General features: G+C 51.2%; 1 protein-coding gene across 4 annotated transcripts in view; it reads left to right on the top strand.

Annotated features, from left to right (window-relative positions):
• Positions 1–20,531, top strand: part of EPHA8 (EPH receptor A8) — a 133,565-nt gene that overhangs the window by 71,765 nt on the left and 41,269 nt on the right. For all 4 annotated transcript variants that reach the window (XM_044996385.1, XM_044996383.1, XM_044996384.1 and 1 more), the window contains exon 4: positions 17,437–17,592. In XM_044996385.1, the coding sequence (XP_044852320.1) occupies positions 17,437–17,592 (156 nt within the window). The remainder of the gene's footprint in view (positions 1–17,436; positions 17,593–20,531) is intronic.

The following is a 20,531-nucleotide window of genomic DNA, read 5'->3' as shown; positions in this document are numbered from 1 at the left end:
TCTGGGAAGAAGAATCCTCTCCCTCCGTGCACCACCTGAAGCCCCCGGCTGGAAGGAAATGCGTAGAGACATGCGGTAATTGAAGACTTGAGCATTTAAGAGACTTTGTAATGTTTGCTTAAGGAGCTGGGAGCAGAGCACAGGCCTCTGAGAGAGAAACCTCTGGCATCTCCACCAAACCACAGTGAGGTGGGCCCACTTTCTGCACTCAGTCTGCTGGTGCTGCCCCACGTACATCCCGGACTCTGAGAGCTGCAGATGGATGGACAAAGCATTATTAGCCATATAGCCGAGAGGCAGTAACTAAGGCTCAGAGAGGTGCAGCCCATCTGCTTAGAGGCCCCATGGATTTATATGCTCAGCAGTGTCTGTGGAATTCAGTGATCTGGGCTCTGGGCCAAGGCCCTCTGCTGGCTGGCTGTGCTGTGTCTGCCTGGCTAATTTAGCTGGGTCAGCACATCAGGTGTGCTTTGGAATAGGCTGGGTTCGGCAGGAGCTGTTATTAGCTTGGCCAGCAACACTCGCCCCTTTTATTTAATAATCCGGTGATATGGCCAATCTCCTTTATTTATACAAAATGTAAACCTGTGTCTTCATTTATTACCTGAAAGTAACACAAAGACCAGTTAAAATCATAAATCTTACATTGCCCACATAAAAACCAAACCCAGGACGTGTCATTAATGGGAACGTATTAAACTACTGGTGTCTTTTTCCTGAGGCTTTTGAGTTGTTTGTATGTTGACAGTCCTGATGAAGGGCTGGTGTGCATTTCGGGTCAGAGTTAAGGAGATTGTGCTGTGATTAAATAAACATACCTTGCCGTTTGGGAGAATAATGCATGCCCTTGATTTTAAGCACCTGGGCCTTGTCAGTGCTGTGAGAGGCAAGTTTGCTGTTGTCACCCAGCTGCCTTCACTGGGTTTGGGGACTAAGGGTTTGGGGTTTGAATCTGTTTCTTTTCATAGAATCATAGAGGGATGTGTCCTAGCGGGATGTTGGCGGTAGGTGTAACTGACTAGGAGCTCACACAAGACTCTCTGAGGTCAGGCAGGGCCACTTCACTTCTAAACTCCCGGGTGAGTGTGGGGTGTGGAGAGGAGCTCAGGAGGCCTGGAGAGACGACTCTGCAGCTCAGTCTGAGTTTGCTCATTGGGCCTGGTTTTCCATTGCCCTGCACCTTGCCTGGCCACGGACACCAGCATGTTGTAGCTGTAAATTGCTCAAGTTCTAGCAGTTCACATTTGGTGCCAGTATGTACAAGCAGCCCAGGTGCAGGGCTGTGTAAACCTAACCCTCACTGAGCTCACGCTGGGCATGAGCCCGGTCCCAGCGCAAAAGGAAGATTTCCCTTCTAGCTCCAGAGTGGAGAATGCTCACCGCGAGGCTCTGTCCTCTAATGAGCTCATTTGAGGAGGGCGCTCATGCAGCTCTCGCGCCGGACTGAGACCCAGAGCCTACCCAGGCCTCACCATGGACTTGTGTGATCTTGGGCACGTCCCATGATGCCATGTTTGCCCCTGTGTCAATGGGGATGACGACGACACTGCCCTACGCACCTTCCCAGGGGCGTGGCGAGGCTAGTCTCATGGATGTTTGCAGCACCCTGGGAGGTGGAAGGAGCTAGAGCAGGGTGGGGTGTGTGTGTGTGTTACTCCTTTCCCCTCACACCCACACAGCCGCAACCTCGCGCAAGTCACACTATCCTACGTTTGCACGCAGCAGGTTGCAGCCTGATGAGGATCTGGTGAAGCACTGTGCATTTGGCCATGCCCCCCTCCAGTCCCCAGCCCCCATGCCAGACTCGCACCACCCAAGGAGTTCCACGGCAGGGCAGATCCTGGGCTGCCCCTTCAGGACAGCGTGCCAGCTGCAGGAGGGGCAACCCCCGCTGTTTTGTGCTTCTCTTCTTCTCTCATTTGCATTATTCACAAGCCAGGATCTTTGTCTCCTGAGGCCTTGCTCTGAGGCCAAACTCCCAGAGCTGCCCAGAGGGGAGCTGCGTGCCAAGCCCCAAGGCACCGGAGGTGGGAGAAGTCAGCAGCTCTCGTTGCTTGGCGGCCTTGCTCAGTCACACCCATGTATTCGTGCCATGGGCTCAGCACTGCCTTTCGTTCTGTGCTGACGTTTCTGGTAATGGACAAGTGGCAAATGCCACAATATTGCTCTGGGAACGGGTCAGCCCCGTCCAAGCGCCCCAGGCACGGGGACCGGCCCCGGCCGAGCGCCCTGGGCACAGGGATTGTCCCCAGCTGAGCGCCCCGGGCACAGGGATTGGCCCCGGCCAGGCACCCCGGGCACGGGGATCACTGAGGTGCTTTTAGTTCGAAATGCCTTTTACTCTAGCCACAGGAAAGCAAGGAGAAAGCTCTAGGTCTCCGGGAGAGAGCACAGTGTGTGCTTCTCTGTAACAGGCTGCACGACCGCGGCGAGGTGCTGAGGGGACGGGTGCTTAGAACGCTGAGTGAGCCGTGCGCACAAACAAGGTTCCATAGGGAAGTCCCAGCTCATTGGAAACTTGACATTCCTCAGTTTGATTGTGCTCGTCTCGCCCAAGTGCTGGGCAATGTGCTCGGCCCCAGTGGATGTCGACGCATTGGTGTTTTTACAAGCCTCAGCTGAAAGCCAGGCTTGTGGTTTGCGATGCCGAGGAACGAGGCCTGCCGAGACAGTCACAGGGCATTTGCTGGGGAGTGCAGATGGGTCGCTGCAGATTCCTGGGCTCATGGGCGGCGAGTAGGGCAGGCTGTGCCTCCTCAAACAGCCAGGCGTGGCTCTGCCCACACTGTGCCCCCAGGCCCCCGCTTCGGCTGTGCCACTGGCTCCAGGGGCTGGGGCCACACCGCCTGCCTTCCCGGGGCTGGGGGGCTGCAGTGGCGCCTCACGCTCTCCCTCTCGGCACATCGGGGCTGGGGTCCCCTCTCCTGCCCCTGCCCATCCAATAACTCTGGGCTCAGGCCCCAGGGATCTGCTCAGAAATGGAGCTGTGGCCTCCCCAGTAATGCAGACCAGAGGCAGAGCGAGAATTGGCCAGCTCAGCAGATGGGCTTGGCACTTGTTGGCGAAGTGGCACTGGCTCGTGCTAGGCCGGCTGCCGCTTGCCGTCTCTCCAGAGAGTTTCCTGTTTCACAGGCAATAGGCTGGTTATTGTTCCCCTAACTGCATGGGAGATGCATCTCCCTCCTCGCTCTCCTCTGGCTGGGAGCCCTTCGAAGGCTGTCTGCTCCCTCTGCCCAGCACCGTAACGGAGCTGTGACCCTGCTGCCCGAGGCTGGTGAGCCTGCCCCTGCAAAGCCCTCTGAGCCTGGAATCCGTCAGACAGGCAGCCTCACGCACGGCAGCCCCTGCCTGAGCAGCTTTGCCACTGGCCTTCCTCGGGCGCCCTGAGACAGGGCCTGTCACGCAGACACAGCGCAGGCTTCCTGTCTGGGCTGCCGCCCGCTCCAAAGGATCCCAGTCCTCCATCGATTTGCTGTCCCTGCGCTGAACGGCAAGTGCACAGGGCAGCTGTCATGAGAATGAACCAGAGGCCACAGTGGTGTTCTGGCCACCTACCCTCTTCCCAGTAGGTGTGGGGCATCCTGGAGCAGCGAAAGGGCTGGGGCCGGACCAGCACGGACTCCGCCACCCTGAGGGGTCACAGCCTTCTCCATGGTCGGGGCTGGGGGCAGGGATGCAGCCAGCTCACTGGGCAGCTGAGACGACTGTGGTGCAGCCCGCCCTGGAATCAGAGGGAAGGAGAATGGGCACAGGCAGCCCCCGAGTTAGAAGAGGGGTCATGGTTGCCGCCAGCCCCTGAGTAAGGGGGAGGGTACAAATGGTCCCTGGAGAGGGGGCAGGCACGCAGCAGCCACGGGGAAGGGGAGAGAATCCCGGAGGATGTGAAAGGCCTTTACTGCTGCGGTTTAACGGGAGGTTCCCGTTGGTCACCAGGGAATGTCACCTGCCTGTGCCCAGTGGTAACAGGGCTTCCTTCAGGACAGCAGAGCCCAGCCCCCATGGGGCAGAGATGCAGCTGGACAGCTGGCCTGGGAATACTTGGGGTGCACAGGGCCCCGCCCTGGTGCTTCCCAAGGTGGCTTAGCTCCAATAACTTGGGCCAAGAGTCTTCCAACTTGGGTCAGGGTTCCAACCTACCAGGATGCGCCTGGAATTCAGTTCACACGCAGGGAGATATTTTTATTAAAAAGAAGAAAAATGCTGCCTCCCCACCACCCATGTGGCTTCATAGTAAGAACCCCGCTGGACCAGGGCCCAGATAGCCGGCTTTCCCCTGCCCTACCCAGGCCAGGGCGCTGCTGACCTTTCTCTTCAATTCTTACCAATATTTATTTGCATTGCCTTGGAGCCCAGTGGTGCCAGGCGCTGTACAAATGCGAAACAAACAGGTAGGTTCTGCCCCAAAGAGCAGAGAATCAGAGTCTAAGACAAGAGACAAAGCAGTTGTGGGCTCAGGTAGACATGGGAGGGAACACGGGTGTTCAGGCCAGCGTAGGGGGCTGTGTTCACGGCTCACTGGCTGCCCAGCTTTGTCGAGTTTTTTGTAGGCTGGGCAGCAAAAGGGGTTTGAGGGTGGGAGTTGCTGGCTTTGTGGATGTTAACCGAACTCCTCCCACAGGAGAAGGGAAGTGCAATGGAGCTGGGAGGAAAATGTTTAACAACTGAAAGCTGGCGATGGGGCTGATAGCGTGTGAGAGACGACAGGGAGAGGCCCAGACAGGCCTGGAGAGTGAAGACAAATCATTCATGTTTCTGGTTTCAAATCTCTGGGGGCCTCTTTGACCATTGGACTAAATAACCTGGCTGTGTGGCTCCTGGGAAAGGACATTCTCCCAGAAGTCCCTTCACCCAGACTCCTACCAGGTAATTCATGGGTCCCGCTCATCTCCTGCAAGCTGTGTCATATGCAGTTAGCGCACGGGATTCTGTTCTGAGCCCACCAAGTCTTTGCACTTGCCTCAGGTTTCCAGGAAATTAGGGGACTTCAGCCCTCTGGAAATTCCCTTCCGCAATAGCAGCGTGCAGCATCACTCAGCTGGGAAGTCCATCATACACCAAAAGCCATTGTGAGGAATATTTCCCAACATAATTACATTTTGACTGCAAAATTCTACCTGCTCCGCTGTGTGCTGTGATCCCTCTTGCACTGATGGGCCACTGTCCAGCCTCCCGTGTTGTCAGTTACACCCAGGCAATATGAGTCCGCAGAATGGGCCCAGAGGGTTGTGGTTTGGGGGTGTTGTACCCTGCTTTGCAGCAGAGGTAGAACTGACAACACAAGGGAAAAGCAGAGGCGAATCAGGCCAATGGAATCTTTCATGTCTCTGGGAAGCTGCCCATTCAGATCAGCCCTTGGTACTGACTGACATGTTATTTGATGACCCACATGGGAAATGCGTTTAGCTCCCACTGGGCAGGGTGCGCACGTCACAAACATGGTCAGGCCAGTGGGGAGTGACACTGGGGGGAGCTGCATGAGTGCTGTTTGTGCTGCCCCCTTGTGTGGCTCACCAGAGGCCTGTCAATCCTGCCACTTCCTCCACAGTTCACTTCACAACAGAAACACAAAAACACGCACACCTTGCATCTCCCCCTTTCCTGTTGGAACACTGCCCGCAACTACAATTCAGTTGAGGACACTGCCAACCTGGACGGCCAGGGCCCCACTTTGCACAACTAGAAAAAACAAAGAGCTTCTCCGTTCTTGGCTGCTAGCACATGGCCCTGTGGGATTCGACCTGTTCCATTAGTCAGCTGCAAAACCTGTAAACTTGCCATGCAGCTGAATTTGATGCCCTTTGCTTGCACTGGCTGGTAATCCCACACTCAGGGTTTCTTCAGCCTGGCCAAACTCATATTGGAAAGAATTCTCCATTGTCTTTCTTACTGACACCAGCTCCTCTTCTATTGGGGTGAATTCTGCTCCACTGTAAATAATGTATGTGAGAGACGGGGGTGGGGATATCTTTTATTGGACCAACTTCTGTTGGTGAGAGAGACAAGCTTGCGAGCTACACAGAGCTCTTCTTCAGGCCTGGAAAGGTGCTCCCGGTGTCACAGCTAGACACAGGAGTGAACAGAGAGTTTAGCATAAGTAGTTAGCACGTATTCTAAAGGACCCGTCAAGGTGAAGTGGCTCATACTTTTGCTGAACTATCTGTATTTACTCAGTTCCTTTCCCAGACCTGAAGAAGAGCTCTGTGCAGTGTTGTCATATGTTAGCTGCGTGTGTGTGTTCTCTCTGCGTGCTGCACTGGCCAGTCAAACTGCCCGTAGAGACCAGGAGGCCTGGTTTATTAGCAAAGGCACTCGGTCAGGTTTATTGTCGCTGAAGCGTGGTCCTAGTTCCCCGGATCAATGTCTGCCTGTGACAATGGAGCAGCTCAGTCAGTGGCGGGACTTTCCAGTGCCCTCTAGGCTGGACACCGACACCCAGTACAAATAAGTTATGTATTGCCCCTCTGATGCGATTAGTTACCACCCATTATCATGCACATGTTGGTTGGATCAAAACATCTCTATCCATCACACTCTCATCCTGCCCTTATCATCAGGAGGGGTCAGTGTGTTCTCATTATCTTTGGCGGGGGGGTTGTACCATACTTTTCATTGGCTTATGTTGTCTCTTGCTCGTACGGGTGCTGGCACCTAGCAAAGTGCTTCTCCCATTCAGTCCCAACCTCCACTGTGCCTGGGGTCCCACTGCCACACAAGGGGTCAGACCCAGACATGAGCTGAATCAATACGCATGGAAGTGGGCCCACTCCACCATTTGTGTGATTCCTTCTGTGTGGCTACACCATGGTGAATTTGGTCCAGAGAGTGGGTGGAAGAAGATGAGGCCAGTGATGGGGCCCATGGGGTAGCATAGGGATGGAAGGTTATTCTGGTTGTTGGATAGACTGAAGTCTGGATAGGGGTGTGTGAGGGAGAGTGGAAAGGTCGAAGCTACAAGAGGCAGCCCTGGCATGACCCCGGGTGTTGGCAGGAGGGTTGGAGAGAGGATAGGTGGGATTTAGAAATGTTACAGAGGGGGAAGCAACAGGATTTGGTGCAAGGCTGGATGGGTAGACAGAAGAAACGGGAAGGGTCCCAGATAATCTATTGGACATTTTCATTAATGACTTGGATAACAGAGAGGACAGTATGTTTATAAAACTTGCAGTGACACCAAGCTTGGCATGGTGACAGAAACTCTGGAGGGCAGGATTAGAATTCAAAACAGCCTTGATAAATTGGAGAATTGGTCTGACTTCAACAAGATGAAATTCAGTAAAGACAAGTGCACTATACTTCACCTAGGAAGGAAAAAATCCAATGCACAGCTACAAAAATGGGGAATAACTGGCAAGGCAGACTGCTGCGGAAAAGGCCAGAGAGGTTATAGTGGATCGTGAACTGAATGTGAATCAACAATGTGACGCAGGTGTGAAAAAGGCAAAGCTCAGGCTGGGGTGTATTAACAAGTATCCTACATAAGACACAGGAGGTCACTGTACTGCTCTACTTAACTCTAGCGAGGCTTCAGCTGAAGTATTGTGCCCACTTCTGGGGGCCTCACTTTAGGAAAGATGTGGTCAAATTAGAGAGAGTCCAGTATTGAGCAACAAGAATGATCAAAGGTTTAGAAAACCTGATCTATGAGGAAAGGTTAAAAGACTGAGCATGTTTAGTCTTGAGAAAAGAAGACTGAGGGAGGACCTAGTAACAGTTTTCAGCTATGTTAAGGACTGTTATAAAGAGGTTGAAGGAAGTGGCGACAGCTGGTGGTGTTGGGTTGAAGAAAGTGTCTATGGTTGGCAGTGTCGGGTTGAGGGAAGTGGCGACGGCTGGTGGTGTCGGATTGTGGGAAGTGGCGACAGCTGGCAGTGGTGGGTTGAAGGAATTGGCAATGGCTGGCAGTGGTGGGTTGAAGGAGTGATGACAGTTGGGTTTCGGAAGTGGCGACGGCTGGCGGTGTCGGGTTGAGGGAAGTGGAGACAGCTGGCGGTGTCGGGTTGAGGGAAGTGTGTGTTCAGGTTAGAGGACTAGAGGGCAGTGGCCATGAGGATACCGTGGGTGTCGGGTTGAGGGAAGTGGCGATGGCTGGCAGTGGTGGGTTGAGGGAAGTGGCGATGGCTGGCAGTGGTGGTTTGAAGAAGTGATGACAGTTGGGTTGAGGGAAGTGGCGATGGCTGGCGGTGTTGGGTTGAAGGAAGTGTCTATGGTTGGCAGTGTCGGGCTGAGGGAAGTGGTGACGGCTGGCGGTGTCGGATTGAGGGAAGTGGCGACAGCTGACAGTGGTGGGTTGAAGGAATTGGCAATGGCTGGCAGTGGCGGGTTGAAGGAATGATGACAGTTGGGTTTCGGAAGTGGCGACGGCTGGCGGTGCCGGGTTGAGGGAAGTGTGTGTTCAGGTTAGAGGACTAGAGGGCAGTGGCCGTGAGGATACCATGGGTGTCGGGTTGAGGGAAGTGGTGATGGCTGGCAGTGGTGGTTTGAAGGAGTGATGACAGTTGGGTTGAGGGAAGTGGTGATGGCTGGCGGTGTTGGGTTGAAGGAAGTGGCGATGGCTGGCAGTGGTGGGTTGAAGGAGTGATGACAGTTGGGTTGAGGGAAGTGGCGATTGCTGGTGGTGTCAGGTTGAGGGAAGTGGCGATGACTGGCAGTGGTGGGTTGAGGGAAGCGGTGTTGGGTTGAAGGAAGTGGCGACGGCTGGCAGAGGTGGATTGAGGGAAGTGTGTGTTCAGGTTAGACTAGAGGGCAGTGGCCGTGAGGATACCGTGGGGGGAGGCCTGGGGCAATTACTGGCTGTGTGGGTTATGGAAGCAGCGACAGGTGGTGATGTCAGTGTGAGGGGGCAGTGACAAGTGGCTGCTTAGCACTGGCACATTCCCTTGTGGGCCCAATTTGGAGGTGGCAGGTAGTCATGTGAGTCTGGGAGGCAGGGCTGGCTCCAGGCACCAGCGCAGCAAGCAGGGGCCTAGGGCGGCCAACGGGAAGGGGCGGCACGTGTGGACCTTCGGCGGCAATTTGGTAGCGGGTCCCTCAGTCCGTCTCTGCTGCTGAATTGCCGCCGAAGAATGAAGCGGTGGCGGTAGAGACAATCGCGGCTTTTTTTTCCCCCGCTTGGGGTGGCAAAAACGCTGGAACTAGCCCTCGTGGGAGGGGCTGTCGGCAGCTGTGCAGGTCCAAGGAGCAGCCATTGGTGTCTGTGCTTGTCTGTGGGGGAATTCACAGGGAGCTGCAAAGTTGCAGTGTAGCAGTTACTGGCAGCTGTGTGGATCGTAGGATGACCAGATCTCCCGATTTTATGGGGACAGTCCCGATTTTTGGGTCTTTTTTTTATATAGGCTCCTATTACCCTCCACCCCCTGTCCTGATTTTTCACACTTGCTGTCTGGTCACCCTAGTGCGTCGGCGTATGTAGTGACAGCCAGCTCTCTAGACCTGAGGGAGCAGTAAGAGTTGACTTCATGGGTTGGAAGGAGCAGGAGGAACCATCTTTGTGGGTGTGAGGGAGCAGCCAGCTTCATGGGGCAGAAATTAACACCTGAATTATTGGAGGTGCACACAGGCAACACCAACTAACTCAACGAAGCCATGTCACGCAGGACACCATCTAACACAAGTTTCTTCCTAGTGCTCCATGTCCCTTTCCCAGAAACCTCGCGTGGATCAATTATGGAGCGTTTGCATTTGGAGAGGGGGTTCATTGCTGCCTTTGATCAGTGTTGGGGCTCTCTGGGTCCCGTGAGAGCTTGTTCCGTTGCCATGTCCCTGCCACCATGTTCGAGCAGCCTCTGAAATGCAGAAGAAAAGCAGATTGGCAGCTGAGCTCGGTTGTCTGTGTGGCTCATTTCCATGCCAGTCTGTCTCACGTACACACATACCGAGTGGCAGTTCTCATGACTGTGGGGTTCCTGCCCCAGTGGGTGAGGAAACTATTTTGTGCCATTGGTTTTTTTTCCATCAATCCCAGTGTAGTAGTTCCAGGAATGATATCAGCACTAGAAATGTTCTCTGATGCCATTGTAATCCCTGGAAGAGAACTGCCTTCCGGGGCTATGCAGGCAGCTGGCATGTGCCCATGGTAGCCCTGAGTCCCTAGAGATGGGGAGTGTTTTTCGTCCTGCCCATTGCTGACTTCCACCATTAGCTGCTTCCTTGCATGACCAGTGAATGGAGCAATCCTGAGGCCTGGCTCCCGGTGCTGAGCACAAGAGGGTTACCCAGCGTCGCTGCTACTCCTGGCCGTACCCCCCACTCCCGCACACACATCTCTTGGCTGCAGCCTGCATTCATGCTCCTGAGGAGAACAGAAAAGAGAAGGACCCTAGCCAGGAACTCCAAGCAGGCTGCACTTCCGCCTCCCGCCACTACCAAAGCTGCCTTTCCTTCTCCAGATCGCTTCCCTAGGCAGAGTTCTAGCCCCCATCAACACCAACTTGGACACGCAGTGTGGCTGATCCTTGGCTATCATTTCCTTGACAGGTTCATCTATCATTTCTGCTACCCTGCCAGCTTATTAGCAGATGTTATTCTGTTCCCAGAGGATAAGCGGGAGGTAAACAAATGGCCCAAGCTACAGATGGCTTGGCAGAGCCTGCCCCACACTCTCTCTTATTGATACAAGACTGCCAGCTCCAGAGACCTCCCAGTGCAGGCAGCGGCTGCCAGGAGGCGTCAGGAGCTGGGATGTGGAGAGGGGGAGCTGCAGCACCAGGCTGGGATGTGTGGATGGGCTGTGCCGGAAGCAAAGCCACCGATTCCAATCACTGTGGTGGGACGCGCAGAGCAGAAACCATGTGATGTTGGTATCATTATAAGAACATAAGAACGGCCGTACTGGGTCAGAGCAAAGGTCCATCTAGCCCAGTATCCTGTCTACCGACAGCAACCAATGCCAGGTGCCCCGGAGGGAGTGAACCTAACAGGTAATGATCAAGTGATCTCTCTTCTGCCATCCATCTCCATCCTCTGACAAACAGAGGCTAGGGATACCATTCCTTACCCATCCTGGCTAATAGCCATTAATGGACTTAACCTCCATGAATTTATCTAGTTCTCTTTTAAACCCTGTTCTAGTCCTAGCCTTCACAACCTCCTCAGGCAAGGAGTTCCACAGGTTGACTGTGCGCTGCGTGAAGAAGAACTTCCTTTTATTTGTTTTAAACCTGCTGCCCATTAATTTCATTTGGTGGCCCCTAGTTCTTGTATTATGGGAATAAGTAAATCATTTTTCCTTATCCATTTTCTCAACATCACTCATGATTTTATAGACCGCTATCATGTCCCCCCTTAGTCTCCTCTTTTCCAAGCTGAAAAGTCCTAGCCTCTTTAATCTCTTCTTATATGGGACCCGTTCCAAACCCCTAATCATTTTAGTTGCCCTTCTCTGAACGTTTTCTAATGCCAGTATATCTTTTTTGAGATGAGGAGACCACATCTGTACGCAGTATTCAAGATGTGGGTGTACCATGGATTTATATAAGGGCAATAATATATTCTCCATCTTATTCTCTATCCGTTTTTTAATGATTCCCAGCATCCTGTTTGCTTTTTTGACTGCCTCTGCACACTGCGTGGACGTCTTCAGAGAACTATCCACGATGACTCCAAGATCTCTTTCCTGATTAGTTGTAGCTAAATTAGCCTCCATCATATTGTATGTATAGTTGGGGTTATTTTTTCCAATGTGCATTACTTTACATTTATCCACATTACATTTCATTTGCCATTTTGTTGCCCAATCACTTAGTTTTGTGAGATCTTTTTGAAGGTCTTCACAGTCTGCTTTGGTCTTAACTAACTGCTCAAGATAGTATCATCTGCAAAGTTTGCCACCTCACTGTTTACCCCTTTCTCCAGATCATTTATGAATAAGCTGAATAGGATTGGTCCTAGGACTGACCCTTGGGGAACACCACTAGTTATCCCTCTCCATTGTGAAAATTTACTATTTATTCCTACCTTTTGTTCCCTGTCTTTTAACCAATTCTCAGTCCATGAAAGGATCTTCCCCCTTATTCCATGACAACTTAATTTATGTAAGAGCCTTTGGTGGGGGACCTTGTCAAAGGCTTTCTGGAAATCTAAGTACACTATGTCCACCGGATCCCCCTTGTCCACATGTTTGTTGACCCCTTCAAAGAACTCTAATAGATTAGTAAGACATGATTTCCCTTTACAGATGGCATTAAAATGGCCGGTTATGGCTTTGGAAGTAAGTGTATATTTCATGCACGTGTATGTGCTTTGAGAGCCTGAGGCAGAAGCGCTTTGGGTTAGAGATTTCCTACACACACCCTGAGGGTTGTCATGCATATGTGCTCCATACATGTGTATGCGTGTGTGTAGAGGAGGAAGGGGACCCACGTAAACATTCCTCACTCTCATCCCCACTGCTCTAATTACCCTGCTCCTCGTGATCATCCCAGGTCCTGCCCTGACTTTGTGGCACTGCATCTAAGCTAGAGCTGGGCTAGTAATTCACAACACCTTATTGGGTGAATATTCCTGCTTTGGCAGACTGTGATTTTCCGAGAGGTGGAGGGCCATCCGTGGGGAGGGATGGGTGCGTTGGGATCCTTCACAATCCTGTTCTGTGAGTGGCAGAAAGATAGAATTCAATCTCTTTTGACCAGACTGGACAGCTAGGTCACATGATGTCCCTACTCCCCGTTCGATGAACAAACCTCTCAGCATGAGGGCGCCCAGCAGAACTTGACATTGGCTTTCCGTGAATATTCAGTAATCGTAACTGGAGAGCTGCCATTCCCCGCTCTAGGAAGGGAGCAGAATGTGATCGTTTAAGGATTCTAATGACTATATTTGGCAACGTCCCCCGAGCTCTGGTCATGGCAGCCCCAGGTCATCAGACTCTAGGGATATATTGAAACTCAGGGAATTCAACCCAGTCCCTGTCCCAGTGACCTAAGGAACTCACTTTCTCCTCCTGTGGCAGTTCAGCTCAGTGGAAGCAGCTAGGCTGCCAGGCCCCAGTTTAGAGCCAAGCTTACTGGTCTCCAGCCTAGGATACACTGCCAGGCCTACCTGCGAGCCCAGGAAGGGGTGAGCTGACCTAGTGTATGTGGGAGGAGATGTCCTGGGCGGGGCGATGGAGCAGACAAGAGTGTTTTGTGACTCCTGATCCATGCTGTCCTGTGCATGTTCTTTGCCTACAGCTGTCTGTCAGAACACCTTGGGCAGCATTGATATACATCGAAATAAATCCCCAAGGTCTCCTGGACCACTCCCCAGGGGGCTCTCCCAAGATGGAAATGTCCAGGAGCACTGTATAGAGCGGGAGAACTTTGCTGTAGGTTGTTTTGGACCATTCTATGGAATTCTTCTCCTGCTACAGGGTGGGTTAAATAACCTAGCGACGAGATCTCGTTCTTTATTGCATTCTGTGGGTGTTAGAGCAGTGTCTGTGGGGCCTGTTAAATTCTTTTACCCAATGGCAATTCCCTGCTGGTTTGTTCTTCTCACCTCTGATCATTGAGTGAGAGTCTGTTCTCCCACACTCTATGGGCCTGTGTTTCCTAGCAGGACCAGGTTGTGGGAGGGGGACATCCCAACAGGTATCGTAACATGCTTTTGATCCAATAGGTGCCAGCTCAAGGACACAGTCATTATCTACACGGTCGCCCACAATGCAGATACGGGAGGACTATGTAGCCCACAGAACAATCCATATGTTCTACTACATGGACTCCTGCTCTAGCTAGGGTGACCAGATGTCCCGATTTTATAGAGACAGTCACAATTTTTGGGTCTTCTTCTTATATGGGCTCCTATTACCCCCCCACTCCCGTCCCGATTTTTCACATTTGCTGTCTGGTCACCCTAGCTCTAGCATAGCCTGTCAGACACTGTCTCACATGCCTGCCACAGAAGCCATCTTGCGTGTAGACACACACACACACACACACACACACACACACACACCCTCCCTCCCATGGCCCTGAAACAGCCACTACACATGTCCTGGCTCCATCAGAGACATTGACCAAGATTCCCTCGTCTGCTCGGGGGACTTTGTGCATCCTAGTGATGACAAGCAGCCACATGGATCTGGCTGAATGTCTGACCTGTGTCACAGCCAAGACACCATCGCACATTCACACCAGCTCTGGCCCAGTGCTGTGTTTTGTATGGAGCATGTATAAACAGTGGTAATTTAGCATAATTTTCCCCTTGACTACATCTAAAATAAATGTGAATCATCGCCACAGGTAATTAACATTTCTTTACAACATTAAATTCTAAATGATTACAACTCCTGCTCAATGAAAATTTGTCATGCTTTGTGTTCCCATTTTTCCTGGCCAGCTGTCTCTCCAGAGCTGATAAATGGGAGCAGCATGCAGTGACAAATTGGCTCTGACTTCACCACCCCTAATTTGGGGGATCAGCTCCGGCTCCTTGGTCAGAAAGCACAAATCCAGAGGATGAGCAACCTCACTAACGCTGCATGCACGAGCCCTGCCAGCTCGGGGCATGAGTGAGTGCATCTCCCACAGCTGGGGAGTGGAGCTGGGAGGAAGGTGCATACTGGCCTCTGCATTGTGCAAACAGGCCCAGAGAGGTGAAGGCCAAAGGCCAGACATAGGTGCCTGGAGCAGCATGGCCAGGCCCTGATGATCAGAAATCATGAGCCAAAATCCACCGGATTGGCTCAAGATTTCCAAAGAGAAGAATTGTTGGTTCTTTGCCTTCCAGGGGAAGGGGGACGGTGTGTGCATGCGCAGGTCATGCTTTCCGGCTTCTCCCTACCACCAGGAGGGCTGGAAACGTTCTTTTGTGAAATGAAAGCTCAGTTTCCCATGCGCCGCCATGTTTTAAGGAAAACAACAGACGTCAGCAGACTCACGATGAGATTGCCAGAGTTGCAACGTTGCCCAAGCCAAGCCCCTCAGGCACGTAACTGATGTACCTCAAGCCTGGCTCTGTGGATAGGGGGAAAGCCATGGATGTGATATATCTTGACTTTAGCAAAGCTTTTGATACGGTCTCCCACAGTATTCTTGCCAGCAAGTTAAAAAAGTATGGGCTGGATGAATGGACTATACGGTGGATAGAAAGCTAGCTAGATTGTTGGGCTCAATGGGTAGTGATCAATGGCTTGATGTCTAGTTGGCAGCCGCTATCAAGCGGCGTGTCCCAGGGGTCGGTCCTGGGACTGGTTTTGTTCAACATCTTTATCGGTGATCTGGATGATGGGATTAATTGCACCCTCAGCAAGTTCACTCTGAACTGGAGGGAGAGGTAGATACGCTGGAGGGTACAGATAGGGTCCAGAGTGACCTAGACAAATTGGAGGATTGGGTAAAAGAAATTTGATGAGGTTCAACAAGGACAAGTGCAGAGTCCTGCACTTAGGACGGAAGAATCCCATGCACTGCTACAGGCTGGGGACCGACTGGCTAAGCAGCAGTTCTGCAGAAAAGGACCTGGGGATTACAATGGACAAGAAGCTGGATATACGTCAGCAGTGTGCCCTTGTTGCCAATAAGGCTAATGGGACATATTGAGCTGCATTAGTAGAAGCACTGCCAGCAGATCGAGAGAAGTGATTATTCCCCTCTAGTCGGCACTGGTGAGGCCACACCTGGAGTATTGTGTCCAGTTTTGTTTCCCACACTACAGAAAGGATGTGGATAAATTGGAGAGAGTCCAGTGGAGGCCAATGAAAATGATTCAGGGGCTAGAGCACATGACTTATGAGGAGAGGCTGAGGGAACTGGGCTTATTTAGTCTGCAGAAGAAAAGAATGAGGGGGGATTTGATAGCAGCCTTCAACTACCCGAAGGGGGGTTTCAAAGAGGGTGGAGCTCGGTTGTTCTCAGTGGTGGCAGATGACAGAACAAGGAGTAATGATCTCAAGTTGCAGAGGGGGAGGTTTAGGTTGGATATTAGGAAACACTATTTCACTAGGAGGGTGGGGAAGCACTGGAATGGGTTCCCTAGGGAGGTGGTGGAATCTCCTTCCTTAGAGGTTTTTAAGGCCCGGCTTGACAAAGCCCTGGCTGGGATGATTTAGTTGGGGATTGGTCCTGCTTTGAGTAGGGGGTTGGACTAGATACCTCCTGAGGTCTCCTCCAATCCTAATCTTCTATGAAGCCTGGCACACAAAAATGAAGGTATTCAAATTAGGGTCTGAGTAACTTGCTTCGGGTCCCATGGAGCTGGGATAAGACCCTAATTCTCTCGTCCAGACTCTCATTGTGCTACCTGGCAGGCTCCATGGCACATTGAAGCTCAGTCAAGCTCGCTGTCCCATACTCGTCAGGGTGGGGAGCAGCAGCTGAGGCGGGGCGGGGGGGTGGAGGGGGAGGGAGAAGACCCTTCTCTGGCAGCTTCAGGCCCCTGCTGCCCTCTCCATGTTTCTGAGGAGTTGCTCAGGAGAAGCTGACCGTAGCTTTGGGAAGAGGGAGAGCTGCTGGAAGGACACGCTTTGCAGAAGGAGGGAAGGGATTAGAACTGGCCCTGAGCTACTGTGCTCCTCTGCTCCCTCCTTCCCTCTCCTCCCGTCACCTGTTACCCCAAAACTACTGTCAGCTTCTCCTGGGCAATTCTGCTCCTTCCTACATAGGCTTGTCTGCCCTTGGTGAGAAAGAGAAGCCAAAGCTCCCAGCTGTCCCTCCGCCTTGCCTTGCAGTGCCAGCACAGCCCAGGGTATACAACTCAGCTGCATCCCACTGAAAATATTGTTCTGCATTTAATCAACAAGGATTAGCCAATCTCCATGCGCCAGGTGTAGCAATTTGCCTGCAACTTGGAGGGAGGAGCCCCGGTTGCAGCAGGAGGGCAGAGTTTGGAGGAGGGCCCAGGAAGTCAGTCTGTGTGCACATGGCTGGAATGTCAGCTGCACTGGTTGCACTGCTGGAAATAGTTCTCTTAATAGTTTAATTTTGTTTTACGAGCATGAAGGCCTCTCATATTATTACCCAGCATGTGGTACATGAACCATATGAGGAGGCCTGTAGGGGGTGCTATGGTGAGGAGTAGCGGAGTCCTGGACAGGCCATTCCTCCTCCTCTAGCAGGGAATTAATTCCCTGCCCTCAACTTGCCTGGGTGTCTTGCCTACTTTGTGCTGCTGCTCCCCTGCCTCGTGCTGGGAAGCAGCAGCTGGTGGACGGCACTAGGAGGCCACTGTAGCCAGCGGCAGGGCAGAGCCAGTCAGGAGCCTGGGTCAGTTTCATGCAGAGGCACGTAGGGACTCAGAAGCCCCTGCCACTGGGCTCTCCAGGGCTTCTAGAAGGGACAGGGAAGAGCTAGCGAGCTGGGAGGTCCCTTTGGAGGGGCAGGAGTGGAGCTTTCTCACAGAGCAAGTATCTTTCCCTTAGGGACATTGAGCTCAGTGTCTAGATATGGGGTTTACCAAGCCAGTGGATGAGTCTGCGCTGGGTGCTGCCTTCTGACTGCTTCCTTTCCCCCTCTCCTCTAGCCTGCGAGCTGGGATTTTACAAGTCAGCCCCTGGTGACCAGCTGTGTGCCAAGTGCCCCCTGCACAGCTACTCAGAGAGCCGGGCTGCACAGGTGTGCCGCTGTGACAGCAGCTACTACCGGGCAGCACAAGATCCCCCGTCTGCAGCCTGCACACGTAAGTACCTGCCCATCTGCCTCGGACTGCCCGCCCACTTTCCACAGCACGCAGGGAACAGAACCCGAATCAGCCTGGCTACAGCGGGAGAGGGAGATTCCCATGCAAGTGGGAAGGGGAGTATGTTTCTGTGGGACAAGAGGGACCTCGACACTATAGGGGTGAATGTGTTAGAAACGTCGGGCTGGAGTTCTGGCCCCACTGGAGTCAATGGGAGAGTTGCCATGCTCTGTGCGTGTCTGGGGCGAGCGCTGTGAGTGTACCCAGGGGTGTTTGTGTTGTCCCGGAGGCATGTCTGCAATAGGATAACGGTGTGTGTTTCAGTCAGGATAGCTCACATGTCAAAGCTACAATGTGCCTTGACTTCACAAGGATTTTAAAGCATGTAAGCTGTCGTGTTTTAAACCCTTCTTTTTCTTAGTGTAGATGGGGCCTGTCTCTCTGCATGTGAATGCCATGGATTCAGATACACAGATTCCCAGGCCAGAAAGGACCATTGTGATTATCTAGTCTGATCTCTTGTGTAACACAAACCAGAGAATTTCCCCAAGGTAATTCCTAGAGCAGATCTTTTAGGGAAAAAACCCCAATCTTGGTTTAAAAGTGATCAGGGATGGAGAATACACTGTGACCTTTGGTAAGCTGTTCCAATGCTTAATTACTCTCAGTATTAAAAATGTACACCTTTTTTCCATTCTGATTTTGTCTGGAGTTAACTTCCAGCCATTGGATCGTGTTAGACCTTTCTCGGCCCATTATTAAATATTTATTCCCCATGTAATTACTTATAGACTGTTATCAAGTCACCCCTTAACATTCTCTTTGTTAAGCTAAATAGCCTGAGCCCTTTGAGTCTATCACTGTAAGGCAGGTTTTCTAATCCTCCAATCATTCTCATGGCTCTTTGAATCTGTCAACATCCTCCTTGAATTGTGGGCATCAGAACTGGACACAGGATTCTTGCAGGGGTTATACCAATGCCAAATAAAGGGCAAAATAACCTCTCTGCTCCTACTCGAGATTCTCGTTTATGCATCCCAGAATAGCATTAGCCTTTTTGGCCACAGAGCAACACTGGAAGCTTGTGTTCAGCTGATTATCCATCATGACCCTCAAATATTTTTCAGAGTCCCCCACCCTGGCCTGTATTCTGTGTTCATAGAGCTATACATTCACATCTAATCATGTTAAAATGCACGTTGTTTGCTTGGGATCCAGATTGCTCCATATTGATGACCTGTCTTCATAATTATTTCCCACTCTCCCATTTTTTGTGTCATCTGCAAACTTTATCAGTGATGATTCTGTTTTGTTTCAGGTCACTGATAAAAATGTTTAAATAGCATAGGGCCAAAACCAGATCCTTGCGGGATTCCACTAGAAAAACACCCACTCAGTGACGATTCCCCATTTACAATTACATTTGGAGAACTATCAGTTAGCCAGCTTTTAATTCATTTAATGTGGGCCATGTTAGTTTTTTAATCAAAGTATTATGCAATACCAAGTAAAACATCTTATAGAAGTCTAAATATATTACATCAACACTATTACCTTTATAAACCAAATTTGTAATCTTTTTTTAAAAAAGAGATCAAGTTAATTTGACAGAATCTATTTCCACAAACCTATGTTGATCAGCATTAATCATATTACCTTTCTTTAGTTCTTTATTAATTGAGTCTTGTTTCAGCTGCTCCATTATCTTACCTGGGGTTGATGTCAGGCTGACAGGCCTATAATTCATAGAATCATAGAATTCAAGATCAGAAGGGACCATTATGATCATCTAGTCTGACCTCCTGCAAGATGCAGGCCACATAAGCCGATCCACCCACTCCTGAAATAATTCTCTCCCTTGACTCTGCTGTTGAATGCTCCAAATCATGATTTAAAGACTTCTAGTAGCAGATAATCCTCCAGCAAGCGACCCCTGCCCCATGCTTCGGAGGAAGGCGAAAAACCTCCAGGGCCACTGCCAATCTACCCTGGAGGAAAATTCCTTCCCGACCCCAAATATGGCGATCAGCTGAACCCCGAGCATGCGGGCAAGACTCTCCAGCCAGACCCTCTGGAAAAAGGCTAACAATATCCTATCATTGACCCTTTGTACTAATTACCATTGTGGCATGTTATTGACCTATTGACTAAACCCGTTATCCTATCATACCATCCCCTCCATAAACTTATCCAGCTTAATCTTAAAGTCATGGAGGTCCTTCGCCTCCACTGTTTCCCTCGGTAGGCTGTTCCAGAATTGCACTCCTCTGATGGTTAGAAACCTTCGTCTAATTTCAAGCCTAAATTTCCTGACTGACAATTTAAATCCGTTTGTCCTCGTGTCCACATTAGCACTGAGCTGAAATAATTCCTCTCCTTCCCTGTTATTTATCATAGAATCATAGAATTCAAGATCAGAAGGGACCATTATGATCATCTAGTCTGACCTCCTGCAAGATGCAGGCCACATAAGCCGATCCACCCACTCCTTAAGCAAGCGACCCCTGCCTCATGCTTCGGAGGAAGGCGAAAAACCTCCAGGGCCACTCTGATATATCCCTCTGATATATTTAAAGAGTGCAATCATATCTCCTCTTATCCTTCTTTTGGTTAAGGAAAACAAACCGAGCTCCTCAAGTCTCCTTTCATACGACAGGCTTTCCGTTCCTCGGATCATTCTAGTGGCCCTTCTTTGTACCCGTTCCAGTTTGAATTCATCCTTCTTAAACATGGGAGACCAAAACTGCACACAATACTCCAAATGAGGTCTCACCAATGCCTTATATAACGGGACTAGCACCTCCTTATCTCTACTAGAAATACCTCGCCTAATGCATCCCAAGACCGCATTAGCTTTTTTAGCAGCCACATCACATTGCCTACTCATAGTCATCCTACGATCAACCAGGATTCCTAGGTCCTTCTCCTCCTCCGTTACT

Source organism: Mauremys mutica, chromosome 21 (genome assembly GCF_020497125.1).
Source record: "Mauremys mutica isolate MM-2020 ecotype Southern chromosome 21, ASM2049712v1, whole genome shotgun sequence".
Lineage (NCBI taxonomy): Eukaryota > Metazoa > Chordata > Testudines > Geoemydidae > Mauremys > Mauremys mutica.
The sequence above is the reverse complement of the archived record's forward strand: the minus strand, read 5'-3'. Positions and strand labels throughout refer to the sequence as shown.